The sequence below is a fragment of the Xiphophorus hellerii genome, chromosome 8, assembly GCF_003331165.1.
Source record: "Xiphophorus hellerii strain 12219 chromosome 8, Xiphophorus_hellerii-4.1, whole genome shotgun sequence".
Lineage (NCBI taxonomy): Eukaryota > Metazoa > Chordata > Actinopteri > Cyprinodontiformes > Poeciliidae > Xiphophorus > Xiphophorus hellerii.
This window is the reverse complement of record NC_045679.1, coordinates 19,144,643-19,159,917: the sequence shown is the minus strand read 5'-3', so window position 1 is coordinate 19,159,917 and position 15,275 is coordinate 19,144,643. Positions and strand designations below refer to the sequence as shown.

Sequence of the window (15,275 nt, the reverse complement as noted above, 5' to 3'; positions counted from 1 at the left end):
CTGCTCTCTCCCTGATCTTGGGGAAGTTAAATGATGGGACACTTTTCAGCCTGTGCTCAGACTCCTCTTTGTCCTACACTTGTTTTCTGTTAAGTAATGACACTGGAATACTTTTCTCACATTTGTTTTAACACTATGTTTGGGTGAAAATTTTTACTTTTATTACCTTCAGTGCTGCTCTGAGTTGGAGGTCAGAGTCACATTGGTATCAGAATATTGAATGCTCCTCTACACCTGACCTAGTTTCAGTACAAACCTCTATTCGCTGCAAAAACGTAGCAGTTTCAGGTGTTCATTATGGCTTTGGTTGAGAAGTAGGGCAGAGGAGGAAAGCAGCAAACCATGTTTTCCAGGTGGTAAAGCGAGCAGGTCCAGTAATAAATCTGCTAAGAGTAAACTGGAAGATGGGCTACAAAAGCAGTTTTGTAATTTTGCTTCAGCGTTCATTAGAAGCGACTTTAGCGGTAGGGTAGCGTTGGGACAGTGACCTCACTAAGACCTCATATAAAGGCACCTTCCATTATAAATGAACGCCCCGAGACCCAGAGCCCCCTCAACTAACAGTGAAGAATAACTCTCCCTCCTGTCTGGCCAGCAGCCCACCTTCGGGTCTGGAGATTCAACCTTCTGATACTTTTACTGCCGATGTGGCTTCGGCTTGGCTGAACTTCATGCTAGGAAATCAGCCAAAGAAGTGTGTGCGGATGAGCAAAGTGAAAGTTTGAATTATGCTTGAGTTTCCTCTGGAAGAGGGAGGATATTGTTTGGATGGAAAAGCTAAGAGAGAAAGATGTGGTCTCTTGTGTATTTGTGAAGAGCTTCTGTTCTGTATACATATACAAATTCGTAACAGTCCTCATTGAGCACCTAACGAGTACCGTAAGTAAGAGTCAGTGTGAAAAGACAAAAGCAGACTAAAGCGCTGGTTTTACAATTGAATTCCAATGAAAGCTAAAATGCTGCAGAATGTTCAACACCATGCAAACATGTGATGTAATTGTGATATCCTATAACAATTTCAGTCTTTATGCACAAGAATGTAGATAGGAGAGAGATTACTGCACCAATGAAATCAGATATTTACTCATAAGTTACTGTACAGACAGACATGCTACCATTTTGAATGTTTTATTTTTTAGGCCAGTTAGAATTAATTAAATAATTTGGTTAATAATTTGTTTAATGCTCAAAGTAAAGAGACATTTTTATTTTTGCTTTTACCTCCTAAATCACTACTACTGCCCTCTAACGTAATAAAAAGCTAATTTATCTGAATATTATTACTTTTTTTATTATTTTACCGAAGATAGTAATAAATGTAGTGTTTACTTTAAGGATATAATTTTTCTCATTTGTAGTGTGATTAAAGCAAAAACAAAAAATACTACACAAAAATATGCTAACAGCTTTCCCAGCTGCACGCCCTTCTGTGTGTTATTATGTTACGGTGTATCTGGAACCACCAGTTTAGACTTGGGTGTGTGTGTGTTAGTTCTTAGAGCTCACCCGACACCTTTTATGTTGTGGCATTAGGAGAATGCAGACTCTAACGTGCAACAAACGTTAGAGTCTGTTTCGTTTTCAGTTTAATCAATGATAGCTTAGAATAGTGAAGCTTTTAAATTAATTTTAAGCATTTACCCTTTTTATGTATTCACATTTAGTTACTGATTTCACAAAGCGTGAATCATTTCCTATTGGATGGATGGGTTTGCCAAAATAAGCACAGCTGAAACAGGATAACATGGATTATATTTGTGTTTTTTTTTCTCTCTTTTTTTCATTTGCTTGTTTAAAACTCAAAATAAGAAAGTTTCAATGAGCATCTCTGACATAAATTCAGAGTCTTACCAGGGGTTTGATCTCCTCCTCATCTTTGTAGTAGTAGAGCAGCTCCCCTCTGAGAACAAACCAGCGACTGTGCCATGTCTTCACGAAACCCCCTTGCTTCCTGAGCCAACCGCACCTGATCACGTTTGACCTCTGACCCTCAGAACTGGACTGACCTCCGCAGCGCTGAGGACTGCTGTTTTGGGACACGCTCTGGTCATCCATTGCAGCAGCTTCAATCTAAAAACAAATAGAGGTTATTTGACTTGCAGAGACTGAAGATTTTGTCTTCTGAATTTTGCTTGTTAATGACATGAACTTTTGTGCAAGTCTAATTGTGTGTTTTCATTTTATGGAGGCTGAACCAGTGTAGGTTGAGAGACACGATGACACAAAGGCAGAAATGAAATTGTGGGAGGAGGAAAAACTGAAAGCAAATAAGAAGTGCACAGACCAAGCCTCTCCTTCAGTTTTTTCTTCCCATGAATTGCTGAACCTGTCAGGCTTCATTGTTGTGGCTTATCTATTTTTCTGCAAGTGTCTTAAACCCTGTCTACTAACTTTTCAGTACAAACAGATATATTCACCAAAATCACCATTATGGCAGGGGTTTTTTTGTCCAAAAGGTGAAACGAGTACTTATCGTTGTGAAAGGATTTTGTAAATCCTGCAAGTGACTCTGGTTACTGAATAAAAAATTTATATTAAAGCAATTAAAAGTTGTAAAAGTGAAAGAAACAAACAACCAAAAGAGTCTCAAAGATTACTGGAACACTCTAACCTTGAACATTATTTTAGCTCTTGGAAATAATGTCAGTAGAAACAAATACAATTTCTTAATGCAAGCACAAGATGCAGCACGTTGGGGATGACTTTTTGTACTTGTTTTCACCTTAGCATAATTTAGGTGCAGTTAACCTATTAACCTACTGCTAACCTTTTTCACATCTGCAATTATGATACATTGGCAGTCCCCTTCACATACAGCACTGAGTAAAAAAAACATTCTGCACATCTTGTTTCCATATCAACACACATACCTCAGCTTTGTGCTGAGTTTGCGGCTGTCAGCTCTGAGCATTGCCATGTTGTCAGTGGCGCTCATTGTGCTTGGCTTGGGGGATGTCCAACCAGCCCCCAGGTCCAGATGAGGACCAGATGCCGCTCCGCAGAAGTGGAGCAAGTGCGACAAGTCTGCTGTGGTGCAATCATAACTCTCTGTGGTCATGGAGAGTCCCATTGTACAGTGGCTTGCGAAAGCATAAAACTTTTTTACAGTTATGTTACAGCCATAGATTCCAAAGTGTATTGTTAGGATTCAATGGAACAGATCAGCAATAAGTAGCTTATATTTGTGAGGTGAAAGGAAAATGTGTGTCTATAACTCTATTTTTTTTACACAGAAAAACCTGAAAAGTGTGTTTGTATTCTGCAGAACTACCTCTTGCTGTAGTTTAGGACTATGTTTCCAGAGCCTAAAACCTTTGCTTCTCCTGTCCAAAATTGCTCAAGCTCAGTTAGAATAAAGAGTAGCTGTGAGCATCATCTATAAATGACAATTGTCCTGAAAATAGATTCCCCCACCTGAGCTGCAGATCTCTCTAGTTACTCCAGTTATCAAGGCCCTCTTGGCTACAGGCCTATGAGTTTAGATGGCTGGTCATGTCTTGGTAGGTTTGAATTTGTTTTAAGATAGATAAGATAAGATAAGATAAGATAAGATAAGATAAGATTTATTGTCATTGTCATCAACAGATTACAACGAGATTGAGATTTGCTCGACTCGAGTTAAGATGCAGGTTATGTGTATATACATAATATACAAAGATAAAGAAATAAATAGTACAAAATGAGAAATAAATAGACATCAGAAGATGGTTGCAGCGCCTGGAGGTGTCGCAACAGAATTACATTTTTAACAAAGTGGTGTCAAGAGCAGAAGTTCTTATGCCTTTGAATTTAGTGCCATGATTGCCATCGGGTAAAAACAGTTTTTTAGGCGATTTGTCCTGGTTTTTATTGCTCTGTATCTCTTGCCTGATGGCAGCAGCTGGAAGAGACCATGGCCAGGGTGTGAAGAGTCATTTAAAATGTCCAAAACTTTCTTGTGGAGCCTGGAAGTGTAAATCTGTTCCATAGTGGGGAGGGGGCACCCTATGGTTCTCTCTGCTGCCCTAACAACCCTCTGGAGCGCCTTCTTGTCCGCGGATGTGCTACTGCCGTACCAGACACACAGACCGTACGTGAGCACACTCTCTATGGAGCAGTGATAGAAGGCCTGCAGCAGGTCTGAGGGGAGACAGTTCTTCTTGAGTATTCTCAGAAAGTACAGTCTCTGCTGTGCCTTCTTCAACAGCTCCTTGGTGTTGGTGCTCCAGGTTAGCTTGTCCTCCAACTCCATGCCCAGAAACCTGAACACTGGGACCCTCTCCACACAGGTCCCACTGATGGTGAGAGGCTGGATGTCAGTTTTGTTCTTCCTGAAGTCGATCACCAGCTCCTTTGTTTTGGAGGTGTTGAGGAGCAGGTTATTGACTTTGCACCACTCTGACAGCCGCTTCACCTCATCCCTGTACTCCAGCTCCCCCTTCCCGCCTGAGATGAGACCAACAACAGTCGTGTCATCTGCAAACTTTATGATCTTGTTGCTGAGGTGGTTGGAGACACAGTCATGAGTGTAGAGGGTGTAGAGAAGTGGGCTGAGCAAGCAACCCTGTGGCGATCCGGTGTTCAGGTTCAGAGCAGTGGAGGTGTGGGGGCCCAGTCTGACCCTCTGGGAGCGACCTGTTAGGAAGTCCAGGATCCAACTGCAGGTGGCTGATGGGAGCCCAAGGTTTGCTAACTTGGACACCAGACGTTGGGGAAGTATAGTATTAAATGCTGAGCTGAAGTCCACGAAGAGCATTCTGACGTAGCTCCCCTGCTTCTCTAAGTGGGTCAGGGCAGCATGAAGTGCTGTGGATACAGCGTCCTCTGTGGACCTCTTTGCTTTATAGGCAAATTGGAGAGGGTCCAGCTCAGCAGGCAGGCCAGCGAGGATGTGACTCCGCACCAGTCTCTCGAAGCACTTCTTGATGATCGGTGTGAGTGCCACTGAACAGTAGTCGTTCAGGGTGTTGATGTTGGTTCTTTTCGGCAGGGGGACAATGGTAGAGGACTTTAGGCAGGGAGGGACAGTGGCTTGAGACAGGGACTGGTTAAAAATCTTTGTGAAGATTCCAGCCAGTTGGTCTGCACAGTCTTTAAGCACCCGTCCCGACACACCATCAGGTCCCGCAGCCTTCCTTGGGTTCACCTTCCTCATCACCTGCCTCACCTCACACTCCTCTACTGTGAGAGCAGAGCTGCTGTGGACAGGCAGCTGTGATGGAGCTGTGGTAGGTGTCGCCTCAAAGCGGGCAAAGAAGATATTCATCTCCTCTGCCAGGGAAGTGGTTCCCTCCGTGCATGGCTGGTTGCTGGATCTGTAGTTTGTAATGTGCTGAACACCCTGCCACACCTGCCTGGTGTTGTTGCTCCTGAGCTGCTTCTCTATTTTCCCTCTGTATGATGCCTTAGCTTGGCAGATGGCTCTTCTCAGAGGCCTGAAAGCAGGTCTGGGGACCTGGACCTCCTTAGTCATCCAGGGTTTCCTATTCGGATAGATCCTCATGAGTCTGTTCCTGGTGACATTGTCCGTGCAGAACCTGATGTAGTCCAAGACTGCTGAGGTGTAGTTCTCCGGGTCCTGATGTGCAAAAACCTCCCAGTCAGTTCTCTGGAAGCAGTCCTGTAGTTGGTGGGAGGCATCCTCAGGCCAGATGGTGACAGTCCGGGTTGTACTGGGGACACGTTTCCCCAGGGGGGTGTAAGCAGGGATCAGTAGCAGGGACACGTGATCAGACTGGCCAAGGTGTGCTAAGGGTTTAGCCCTGTATGCTTGTCTGATGTTTGTGTACAGCTTGTCCAGAGTTTTATCACCCCTGGTTGTGCACTTTACCTGTTGATGGAATTTGGGGAGGACTGATTTCAGATCAGCATGATTAAAGTCCCCAGAGACGATGTGAACAGCCTCGGGGTACTTGTTCTGGTTGTTGCTGATAGTATCATGCAGGAGTCCCACGGCCGAGCTAGCGTTAGCATCCGGTGCTATGTAAACCGCAGTGAGTAGAATGGCGTTATCGGGGTCTGCATTTAATTGTGATGAACTCCACGCCTGGAGAACAGTGGCTAACAACTACTGTGGAGTTCGTACACCAGCTGTTATTTACATAAACGCATAGTCCGCCTCCTCTTTTCTTACCGGAGCTCGCTGATCGGTCCTGTCGGTGTGCTGTGTAGCCTGCTAGCTCGATCTCCGGGTCCGGTATGGTTGGATTTAACCACGTCTCCGTGATCAACAGAACGCAGCATTCCCGGATGAGGTTGTCAGTTGCAATCCACAGCTTCCATTGGTCCAGTTTGTTAGCGAGAGACCTCACGTTGGAGAGAAAGATGCTTGGTAGCGGTGGTTTGTGTGGCTGTTTCCTGAGCCTCGCTAGCACGCCGCTGCGACACCCCCTCTTTTGTTTACGATCTCTGCGCCGTCGCCCTGTCGTAGATACTGGGATTGTAATCCAGGGAGAGCCCGGTGTCCGTGCAATATCGACCGGAATGTTGTTGTGGACACGGAAAAGCTCCTGTGACAGACTTTCCCCGATTGCTTGACCAATGGCCAGTAAATTTTGTCGGTTGTAGGTGTTTTTAACCGAGCAAAGTGGAAAAGACAAACTTTGAGTCGGTGAGCACAGAGCCGCTGCGTCTACGCGCGCCGCCATCTTGAAAAGGCTTTATACTCTTTATACTCTTCACTGAACAAATCTTAGGAAAAGCAATTTATAGCGTTACTCTGCTCTAAATTCATCCACAACATTAACCATGACGTGTTAGCTTTGTTTATTGGTTTGTGATTATCTCCCTCAAACCTCTAAGTCCTTTACTGTATAGCTGAAAATACACCAAAGTGAGATTTCATACAGTTGAACTTTTTTCACCAGTTGCTTGACTTCTGAAGGCATTTGGGTGGATTGGATTGCATCTGGTTGCATGATTAGGGATGTCCACAGCTTTATGTTTTTCTGTAACATGAAATCCCAGTAAAACACACAGTGGGTTTGTAGTTTTAATGTGACAAAATGTTGAAAACCTTCAAGCGGTCAAGGGGAGGGAATACTTTTGTAATTCCCTGTATAAGGAAGGATAAAGGGAATCATATGTTCCTGTATGTTCACTCCTCTGAATTTCTCTAAGAAATATTTGTTTCAAGACAACATTGTGAAGTTTTAATCTACAGATTACCTTCCATTCCTCTCTTTTGAAATCTTTAAATGTGTTGGGTACAAAGCAGGGTGGAATCTTTTTTCAAAAGTAGGATAAGTTCGTGGAAGAAATGATTCCTTATTTGATAAGATTACCCAACATGCACCAATGGGACTCATCTGTTTCCACTATTCCAATTCTGGTTTATAAATGCCAGACAAACAGATACATACCTGAACAGAAATCAGGCAAACAATTTTGTATTAATTTTCAATGTGTGGGTAAAGTTATAGCATGTAGCATGGTCCCAGCTCCACAACATCATGTTTTCTGCACAGGACTTTGTAACAGCTCTGCTGGGACTGATCTGTGTTGCAGTATAAATTGAAACCATAAATAACTCCTGTGTCTCTTGGTGTAAATAACTTTTAGGTGGCTGACAGTAGCAATATAAGTTCAAATTTACATCACACTGAGGCTTTGTCTACAGGAAATACATTCTCATAAATTTTTTGTGGGCATATTGAGAGTATAAATAACAGCATAAAAGGAATCAGTGGAAAGAAATGTATGCATTTTGGTCAGGACAATCACATACACATATATTGAGGACGGAAAGTCAGTTGGTGTGCAAATCATGGGCTTGTAACTAATTAATTAAGTCAATTAATTAAAAAAAAAAAACATCATCTTGTCTTGTTTACAATTTAACAGACTCAAAAGATAAAATGGCTGATCTATTTACAAAACTCTAATATATATGAAGCTAATCTTTGTTCCTGTGAACCATCCTAAAGGTGCCAGATGTAGCTCTGAGCATTTTTATGAAACAACTGCAAAAACCCAAAATGGCCTGACTGTTGTGTCCACTCAGCAGATTGAAACTAGCGTGCTGGAGACGTCTGCTGCGTCCCTGTGAAACACCTGTGTGTAGATGTATGTGCAGCCTATAGATGTATGTGCAGCCTATTTATGGCAGCATTTTCCCCCTTGAGTCACAGTCTCCAAAATAAGCAGCGAAACAAGATAGTTTATAATAAGTCTTGCAGTAAAGCTAGCTAAAGAATATCTTCACCAGGCAAATATGAGATATTTTTGAACACAAAAGCTTATGATTAAATAACAATTAATGAGGGATTTTTTCCCATCCATCCATCCATCCATCCATCCATCCGTCCGTCCATCCGTCCGTCCGTCCGTCCGTCCGTCCGTCCGTCCACCCACCCACCCATCCATCCATCCATCCATCCATCCATCCATCACTGGGCTATTTTGTAACATAAACATCAAACTAATCTCTACAACTTCAGTCTGTGTGTAATTAATTTACATTTTTTCAATAGTATTTTCATCTACTAAATATGACTGTATTTTGTCACATGCTGAGCAACAAATAATCAGTTTTCTCTTTGTCTTGTTATTGTGTTCTAAGTTTGTTAAGGTCAAATCTACCCTCGTAAAAAACAACCTTCCACATGCACATATCTTGGAAACACAATATATTGCACATGTATGATATATTTTTAGTATGTCCATATGCATTTTTACTTCTGCTGCATTGTCTTTATAAATACATTTTTTAAAATTCAAATTTCAAATTTCTCTATCAGTTGTTTACTTGTATTCTTACAGCTGCAGTAAAACCTTTGAATCGTATGTGAGAACACTGCAGGGGTTTCAGAAAACTTATTTTCCGCAATATTTTCAAATCAGCTTCTTATAAAATCATTTCTGCTGTTCACTGCTTTCCATAAAGAGGATTTGCAAGTACCAAAAAAATTTTTCTGCAGAACATGTGCAACTTAAAAAACAAAAATTGACAGGCAGACATTTAATGAGCGAAATCCTACCAGTTATCATCGCCACTCACATACCTACTGCACAGTCTATATTTTCATCTAATTCCAGTCGGCCTTGGTAAGTAAAAGACAGAAACAATGGCATCATTCAAACAGAAAAATTGCTCCAATATAGCTTCAATAAACTAAACCAGTGGTTCCCAATGTTGGGGTTGGGACTCCACTTGGGCTGCAATTCAACAAGTCGAGATTGTCTTCTCCACTGTTATTTATTGGATCAGAAGCCAAAGGATTTGGGAACTCTAAAGCTAGAGTACAGTTCAGACAGCAGACAGTGCAACTCTGCTGGTAAATCCCATAACTATTAAAGGTGATGCATGCCAATCAGATGAAAATAATTATAACAGGGACATAAATAACTTTGTGCAAAATATCTAAACCAACTTACTGTTATCATTACCGTTTTGCTTCAGCTGTGCTATTCAGAGTTTGTGAGGATGGGAGAAGATTATCCAAATTAAACTTTGGCTTAAATACATCAGCTCAAATACTTCAATCTAAGTCGAAGTTTGGTCATCTGGTATAGTGTTTATCAATATCAACTTATCACTGATAAGCTGACAAATCAAAGCATGTCATTGATTCTTCAGTCCCTTTGGATATCATTGGCCCAAACGCCAGCAAAACACAATCAGCAAACGTTTTTAATTAAGAACTTTGCATTTTACAAAATTTTGCATTGGAGTTCCAGGTTTGCTTTTGCACCACTGGATAGCATCTTTGACCATTTTTGTTTTCCTGTTGCAGCTTTGAAACAGCATCCATTGACATCTTGAGTCAAAGCATGCTCCAGGATGTTCTCACAGCATGCCTCCGAACTTTCACCATTCCGAGAAGTCTGTGGGAAGAGCCACTCTGACCTTCTCTGTAAACAACAACAGCTCAGTATACAGCAGAGACCAATGCATCCATAAACACTGTGCGTCCGGGAGGACAGCACAAATTTAGCTGCAAATCAGACCTCTGAGGAGTTGTGGCATGTAATTTCTTTGCAGGGTGCATGCTAGTTTGTGGCTACAGTCACATTAAACCAGACGTATTCAAAATCCTCAAGTACAAGAGAGGAGAATGGAGAGTATTTTCTTTGAGAGCAACATGTCTTTTGAGTCGTCGTCATTTTGTTTCTATTTGTGCTCAGAAGGATTAAGACCATGTCTATGTCTATCTGTGTCGACTAGCAACCCATGAGCAGACGGTCAGTGTCAGACTCAGGGATGTCTGCTGCATGCTGATTTAAAAATAACCGTCTGTCTGTGAAATCATAAATACAGAGATTTAATAACTTATGTAATTATGACAGCTGCTCTTTGAAGTAATAATACATGATCCTATATTTGACTTCTACAGTTGATGATTATAAAACGATCCGTGATGAATCAAATGCTGTTTAATGAAAGCAATAGCAACCATTACTACAACCAAGTACTACATTTACAATTGTCATATGCACCAGATGTTAGCTGCATTGTGGATCATAGAAATTAGATCTTTCAGTAATAATTCAACAGGATCATGCAAAAAGGCAGCATGTAGAGATTGCTATGTTTGAGGGCTTACACGGACTGTTTGTTCTCTATATGGGAAAGTCCTGTGGCCTGAAGCACACAAAAGCCTGCTGTTTGACACATCTTTATATGAATTGTGTGACTCTGAGAGAATGTAGATTGAGGCCTCTGCAGAGAGCAGCCCATCCTTTGGGAAATTAAACTTGTGCAAGCTTTTTTTTAAGACTATAAAGACAGTTTTCCAATCGTTTGGCCAAAGTTGGAAATTTCTGAGACCACAGGAAGTGGCCGGTTACAACAGCAAAACATTGCACATCTGAGGACAAAATGAATTGGTGGTTATGCAGCGTCATAGACTGAAGCAGTAAAACTTAATGACTGATGACTGATTTTAACTAGCAACCTTTCAATACTTCTGCTCTTGTGCTGTTGTGGCTATACTCATTCAGGAAGTTGATGACGTTGCCCTTGTATCAATTTCAAAAGAAAACCTACAATTCATTCTGGATGCATTTGGAAAAAATACACATGCATAAGAAGCTTGGTTTGACCTGAAATCCTTCATCACCACCACCCACCATAAACACACCTGTCCAATGCCTAAAGAATGACCTTTACAACAACAATTTGGAAAATATGGACCACTGTATATGCCACCATAACCTCATGTCATCTAATGATGAAATTGACGATGATGTGAACCTTTGCACCTGATATGAGCCGTCTGAAGACTCATAACAAAGATCTGACAAATACTATTTTCAGGCCTATTTTGTCTCCAACCTAAAATCCTGCTTGCATGCTGAACCTGATGGCCAGTCTCAGTCTTTATGCTCTTCAGTTTCGTAGTGTTTTTTTAAAACAAAATATCCAAATACATAATGTTTTCTGCTCTGTCAGCTTGTGCCGCTGTGCTCAGATTATCCTGTATTGTACTGTTTTTTTTTTTATCTGCAAACAGAAAAAACAGATACTTTTAAAAGTTTTTTCCACCACTTGCATTGTTTAAAATTGCATTTTTGTTATATTTGCTTTTGAAATTGCACCAGTTTATTTGCAGCGCCTACATAGCTTTATGTGAGTGCTTATGCTTCAGTAATACTGGTTAAAAGCTGACTGAGGAACATTGTTCACTTCCTGTTTTCAATGACATTGAGTACAGAGAAGAAGGGAACAGACCACCAATCCCCTTTCAGCCATAAAGAGGAAGAAGCATTCGTAAGAACTGGCTGAATTGGCTAACCAGCAAACAGAAGCAGATTTTTACAGGATGTTAACATCTTTGTCTTTTTTTGATTGACACCTGAATTATCAGTTTTACTCTGTTGTCCAAGACATGAAACTTACTAATAGTCTGAAAATGTTTGTAATAATTGATGTTAAACAGTTTAGCAACTTAAAACTAAGCAGCATGTGGTTGTCTTATACTGTCTTCATTTCAGAAGCTACTACTTTGCATAAGCCCAAACACATAAGCCATAAGTCCACACCGAATGTAAAATACAATAATCAAAATGTATTGACTAATGTCTACTATCATTACATATGCATTCAGTAATCAAATGCACACTGCCTTATTTTTTTTTGAATAATGTCCTATTGCAAACCCAATCTACTCAGTTACTTAGCAAGTTTCACTTGGCAGAACCATCTTAATGACAGACCCTGCCTATACGTAATAGTTAAATTTTCCCTTGTTTTACACAGGAAAGTGAATAAACCAGCAAAAATAGTGAGAAAACATGAAAAAAACACAAGTGGAAACATAATTCATACATTGTCAGTCAGTCCTGTCAGCGCTTTAAATATCCCCAAGTAACTTCCTCTTTTAGAGCTGGCACAAAATACGGCCCCTGTGACCCACATGTGTCAAAGACAAATATAAACCTTGCCTGCCAAAGCTGCTGCACTTCAAGCACAGTCGGTTGCCGGTAGAGTCCTGCCATGAAAGACACAGAGGTGAGACGACAGCAGGTTTCTTGCTGTGTTGCTCCTGCGCTAGTCATCGGGGAGGACGTGAAAGAGGAAGGGCTTTCAGAACATCCTCAGATGAGAATGTTTTTACACATGAAAGCAAACATTCGTCTAATGGTTACATAATTGAAGTCCAGTATTATTTAATACAAGAGGAGGCTACGAGGAGGTCATGATTTGAGAGAGGGGACTTCATTAGGGGTGAGGGTGTCGTTCAGGAACAGTTGCTACCCACACAGCTTACTGAGAGTCGATAAAGCTGATGGATGGATAGAAACGGGGAGAGATGAGAGGCAGTGAGGTGCTTAATATCACAAACACAGAAGGATCAATTCAATAGAGAATAGTGTTCCCAGTAAGCTCACTGATGAGTCACTGTCTATTTTGTCTACGCCACATGTGTCCCTCCTCCAGCTCCATGGTGATACATTGACACCCCCGGCTCACCCTTTCCCGTTTTCTGCCCTGCCATGTGTCAATGCATGTCTGGTAACTGAGCAGCAGGCCTGTGGAGAGACAAGGGTTACGCTTTGACTTCGACTGGCTGACTCATTCTACATGTGTCTGACAGACGACTCCAGCTAAATGAAGATTACTGCTGATGTGGCTGTCTGTTGAAATGAGAATCCTGGAAGACGTATGAAGAATGTCTAACAAAAAAGGCTTTGTGTAAGATCGTATTGCATTTATTTGTGTGTAAGAAACTAAACTGATTCTAAGATATTGCCACAAAACAATAGATATTGTTTATTTTTTAAGACAGTCAATGCAAAATTGTATATGTGAAGAAAAATCAACACTGACAGCACCCTTGAAGACACCATTGTGACGGCATCATGCAGATATTGCACTTTTCTTCACTGGTTTAGTGAGTGGTTTGGATCATTGCATGTTCAAGTTTTATTATTAAGTCCAGATCTAAATCTGATTGGAAATCTGTAGCAAGTTTATGATGTTAACAGTAATTACCATGTTCATATCTGACCTGACTCACCTGGATGTATTTTGGAATGAAGAATTAGAAAAAATAATATGAGTCTCTAGAAAAGTCTGCAGGTGTAAAACTCGTCCCATCAGACCTTCTCCTGTTATTATACTGAAGGAGGGTTGCATACAAATCCAGATTGTTTTGCATGTATATTTGTAAGAAATATATATATATATATATATATATATATATATATATATATATACAATTATTTTCTTTAATTCTGAAATCAGTCTACCATAAAAGACAGTGAAACAAATTGAAATTTGTGGTTGTAACATGTTAAAATGTGGCAAGTCTTAAGTGTTATGAACTGCACAACACACAGTTAGCGCAAGTCAAATACTGATGTGGGTGAAGCAGAGCAAATATTCTCAAAGCATAGAGGTACATTTGCACTGAACATTTCTCACGCTTTCACATCTTAGGTTTACTTTGCAACAACAAAGAACTGTGCCAAAAGCCATGGTAGTCCTTTCATCGCTAAGCAAAGTAATTACAGCACACACAAAACCAGTAGCTTATATTAAGGGATGTTTTATAGGATAATATGTCCTCTCAGACTGCTAGGAGCATGACTAATAATAATGATGTTCATTTACAAAGTAATTGCAGAGTAAATGCAGAAGAATGTTAAAGCTGTGAGATGTATCTCTGCATCTTTGCCTCACTTGGCTTTTGAGAATCTGTAAAAAATGCAAATTAGAGTGATATTTACTGTTGCTTCAGCTCAGAACTGCACATTAGCCACAGGTTCCAATCTATCAGCGATAATAACAAAGGAACCAGTAAACTGCAGGGACTTACACTGTTAGAAGTCTCAGTTTACTTTGATGAATATTGTTCACCTCTCCCCCTGTCCTCCTTTGCCATCCAGTGTCTCTGCTGTGCCTCACTATGTGAACAAACTTTATGCTGTATGCCATTCTTCCTTTAAGCTCTGTTTGGGTTTCTGTGTTGTTGCTGCACTCAGTTTTTTTTTCTCTAAACTATGGATGTGTCTCTCTCTCAGCTGCGTGACTCCACGCCCCGCTGTTGGTCCATGCTGCTTAATTACTCAGGGTATTTTTTTTCCCTTTCAGTTTTAGTCTTTATGTGTCCACCGCCACCCCTGGAGATCTGGCAGCAGTGGTTCACATGATGAAACACATCAGATATTTGGCCAAAGGGTAAAAAGGATCCTACAGTGCACTGACGCAAAGAGAGCAAAACAAGCTTTAATGAAACAATTTCATATTGATAATATAGTAAAATGTTTAGCTTTTTTTTTTTTAAAACTATCCCTCATTGTGAATTTTTTTATTTTAAAAATGAAACACATGCAGTTAGAATCCAACTAATGCAAATTCGATTACAGTTGAACTCTTTCTCTTTTTCTCAAATTAATGACATACACGTCAAATTATGAGAAAAGAGGTAGTCAGAGGCAATTATATAAGTGGAAAGCGAACAATTCATGGACAACATGGTGATTTGCCCAATAATTCATAACCATTAACCCTTACCACATTCTGTCACCAACCACAAAGGTTAAAATATTTTATAGGAATTTTATGTGATGGAACAACTCGTTGTAAAGGATCATTGTGGAACAGAAAATAAAGAAAACCTGAAAAGTGTGGCATGTTTTTTTAATTAATGCCACCCCACTGGCACCTGCCAACAGATAATTCCATCTGAGCTGTGATTCTCTCTAGCTCCTCCAGAGTCACTTCTTTCCCCATACTTCTTTTTAGGTAGAAATTCTTGTCTTGGCGGGTTAGCAATGCATACTCTTTCCAATTTGCAGACGATGAACTGATCAGCACTAATCTATAACCTAAATCTGTTTTCATCTTCTCT

At 40.6% G+C, this 15,275-nt stretch overlaps 1 protein-coding gene across 2 annotated transcripts in view; it reads right to left on the bottom strand.

The window, feature by feature from the left end:
• The window catches only part of arhgap24 (Rho GTPase activating protein 24), a 68,468-nt gene that overhangs the window by 51,182 nt on the left and 2,011 nt on the right, over positions 1 to 15,275 (bottom strand). The window contains exons 1-2 of one of the 2 annotated variants that reach the window (XM_032568970.1): positions 12,364 to 12,487; positions 1,852 to 2,070 (exon numbers count right to left, since the gene is read on the bottom strand). In XM_032568970.1, the coding sequence (XP_032424861.1) occupies positions 1,852 to 2,070; positions 12,364 to 12,477 (333 nt within the window). In that variant the 5' untranslated portion in view covers positions 12,478 to 12,487. Of the gene's footprint in view, positions 1 to 1,851; positions 2,071 to 12,363; positions 12,488 to 15,275 lie in introns of those variants that run through there. The other variant, XM_032568971.1, reaches the window with a different exon arrangement.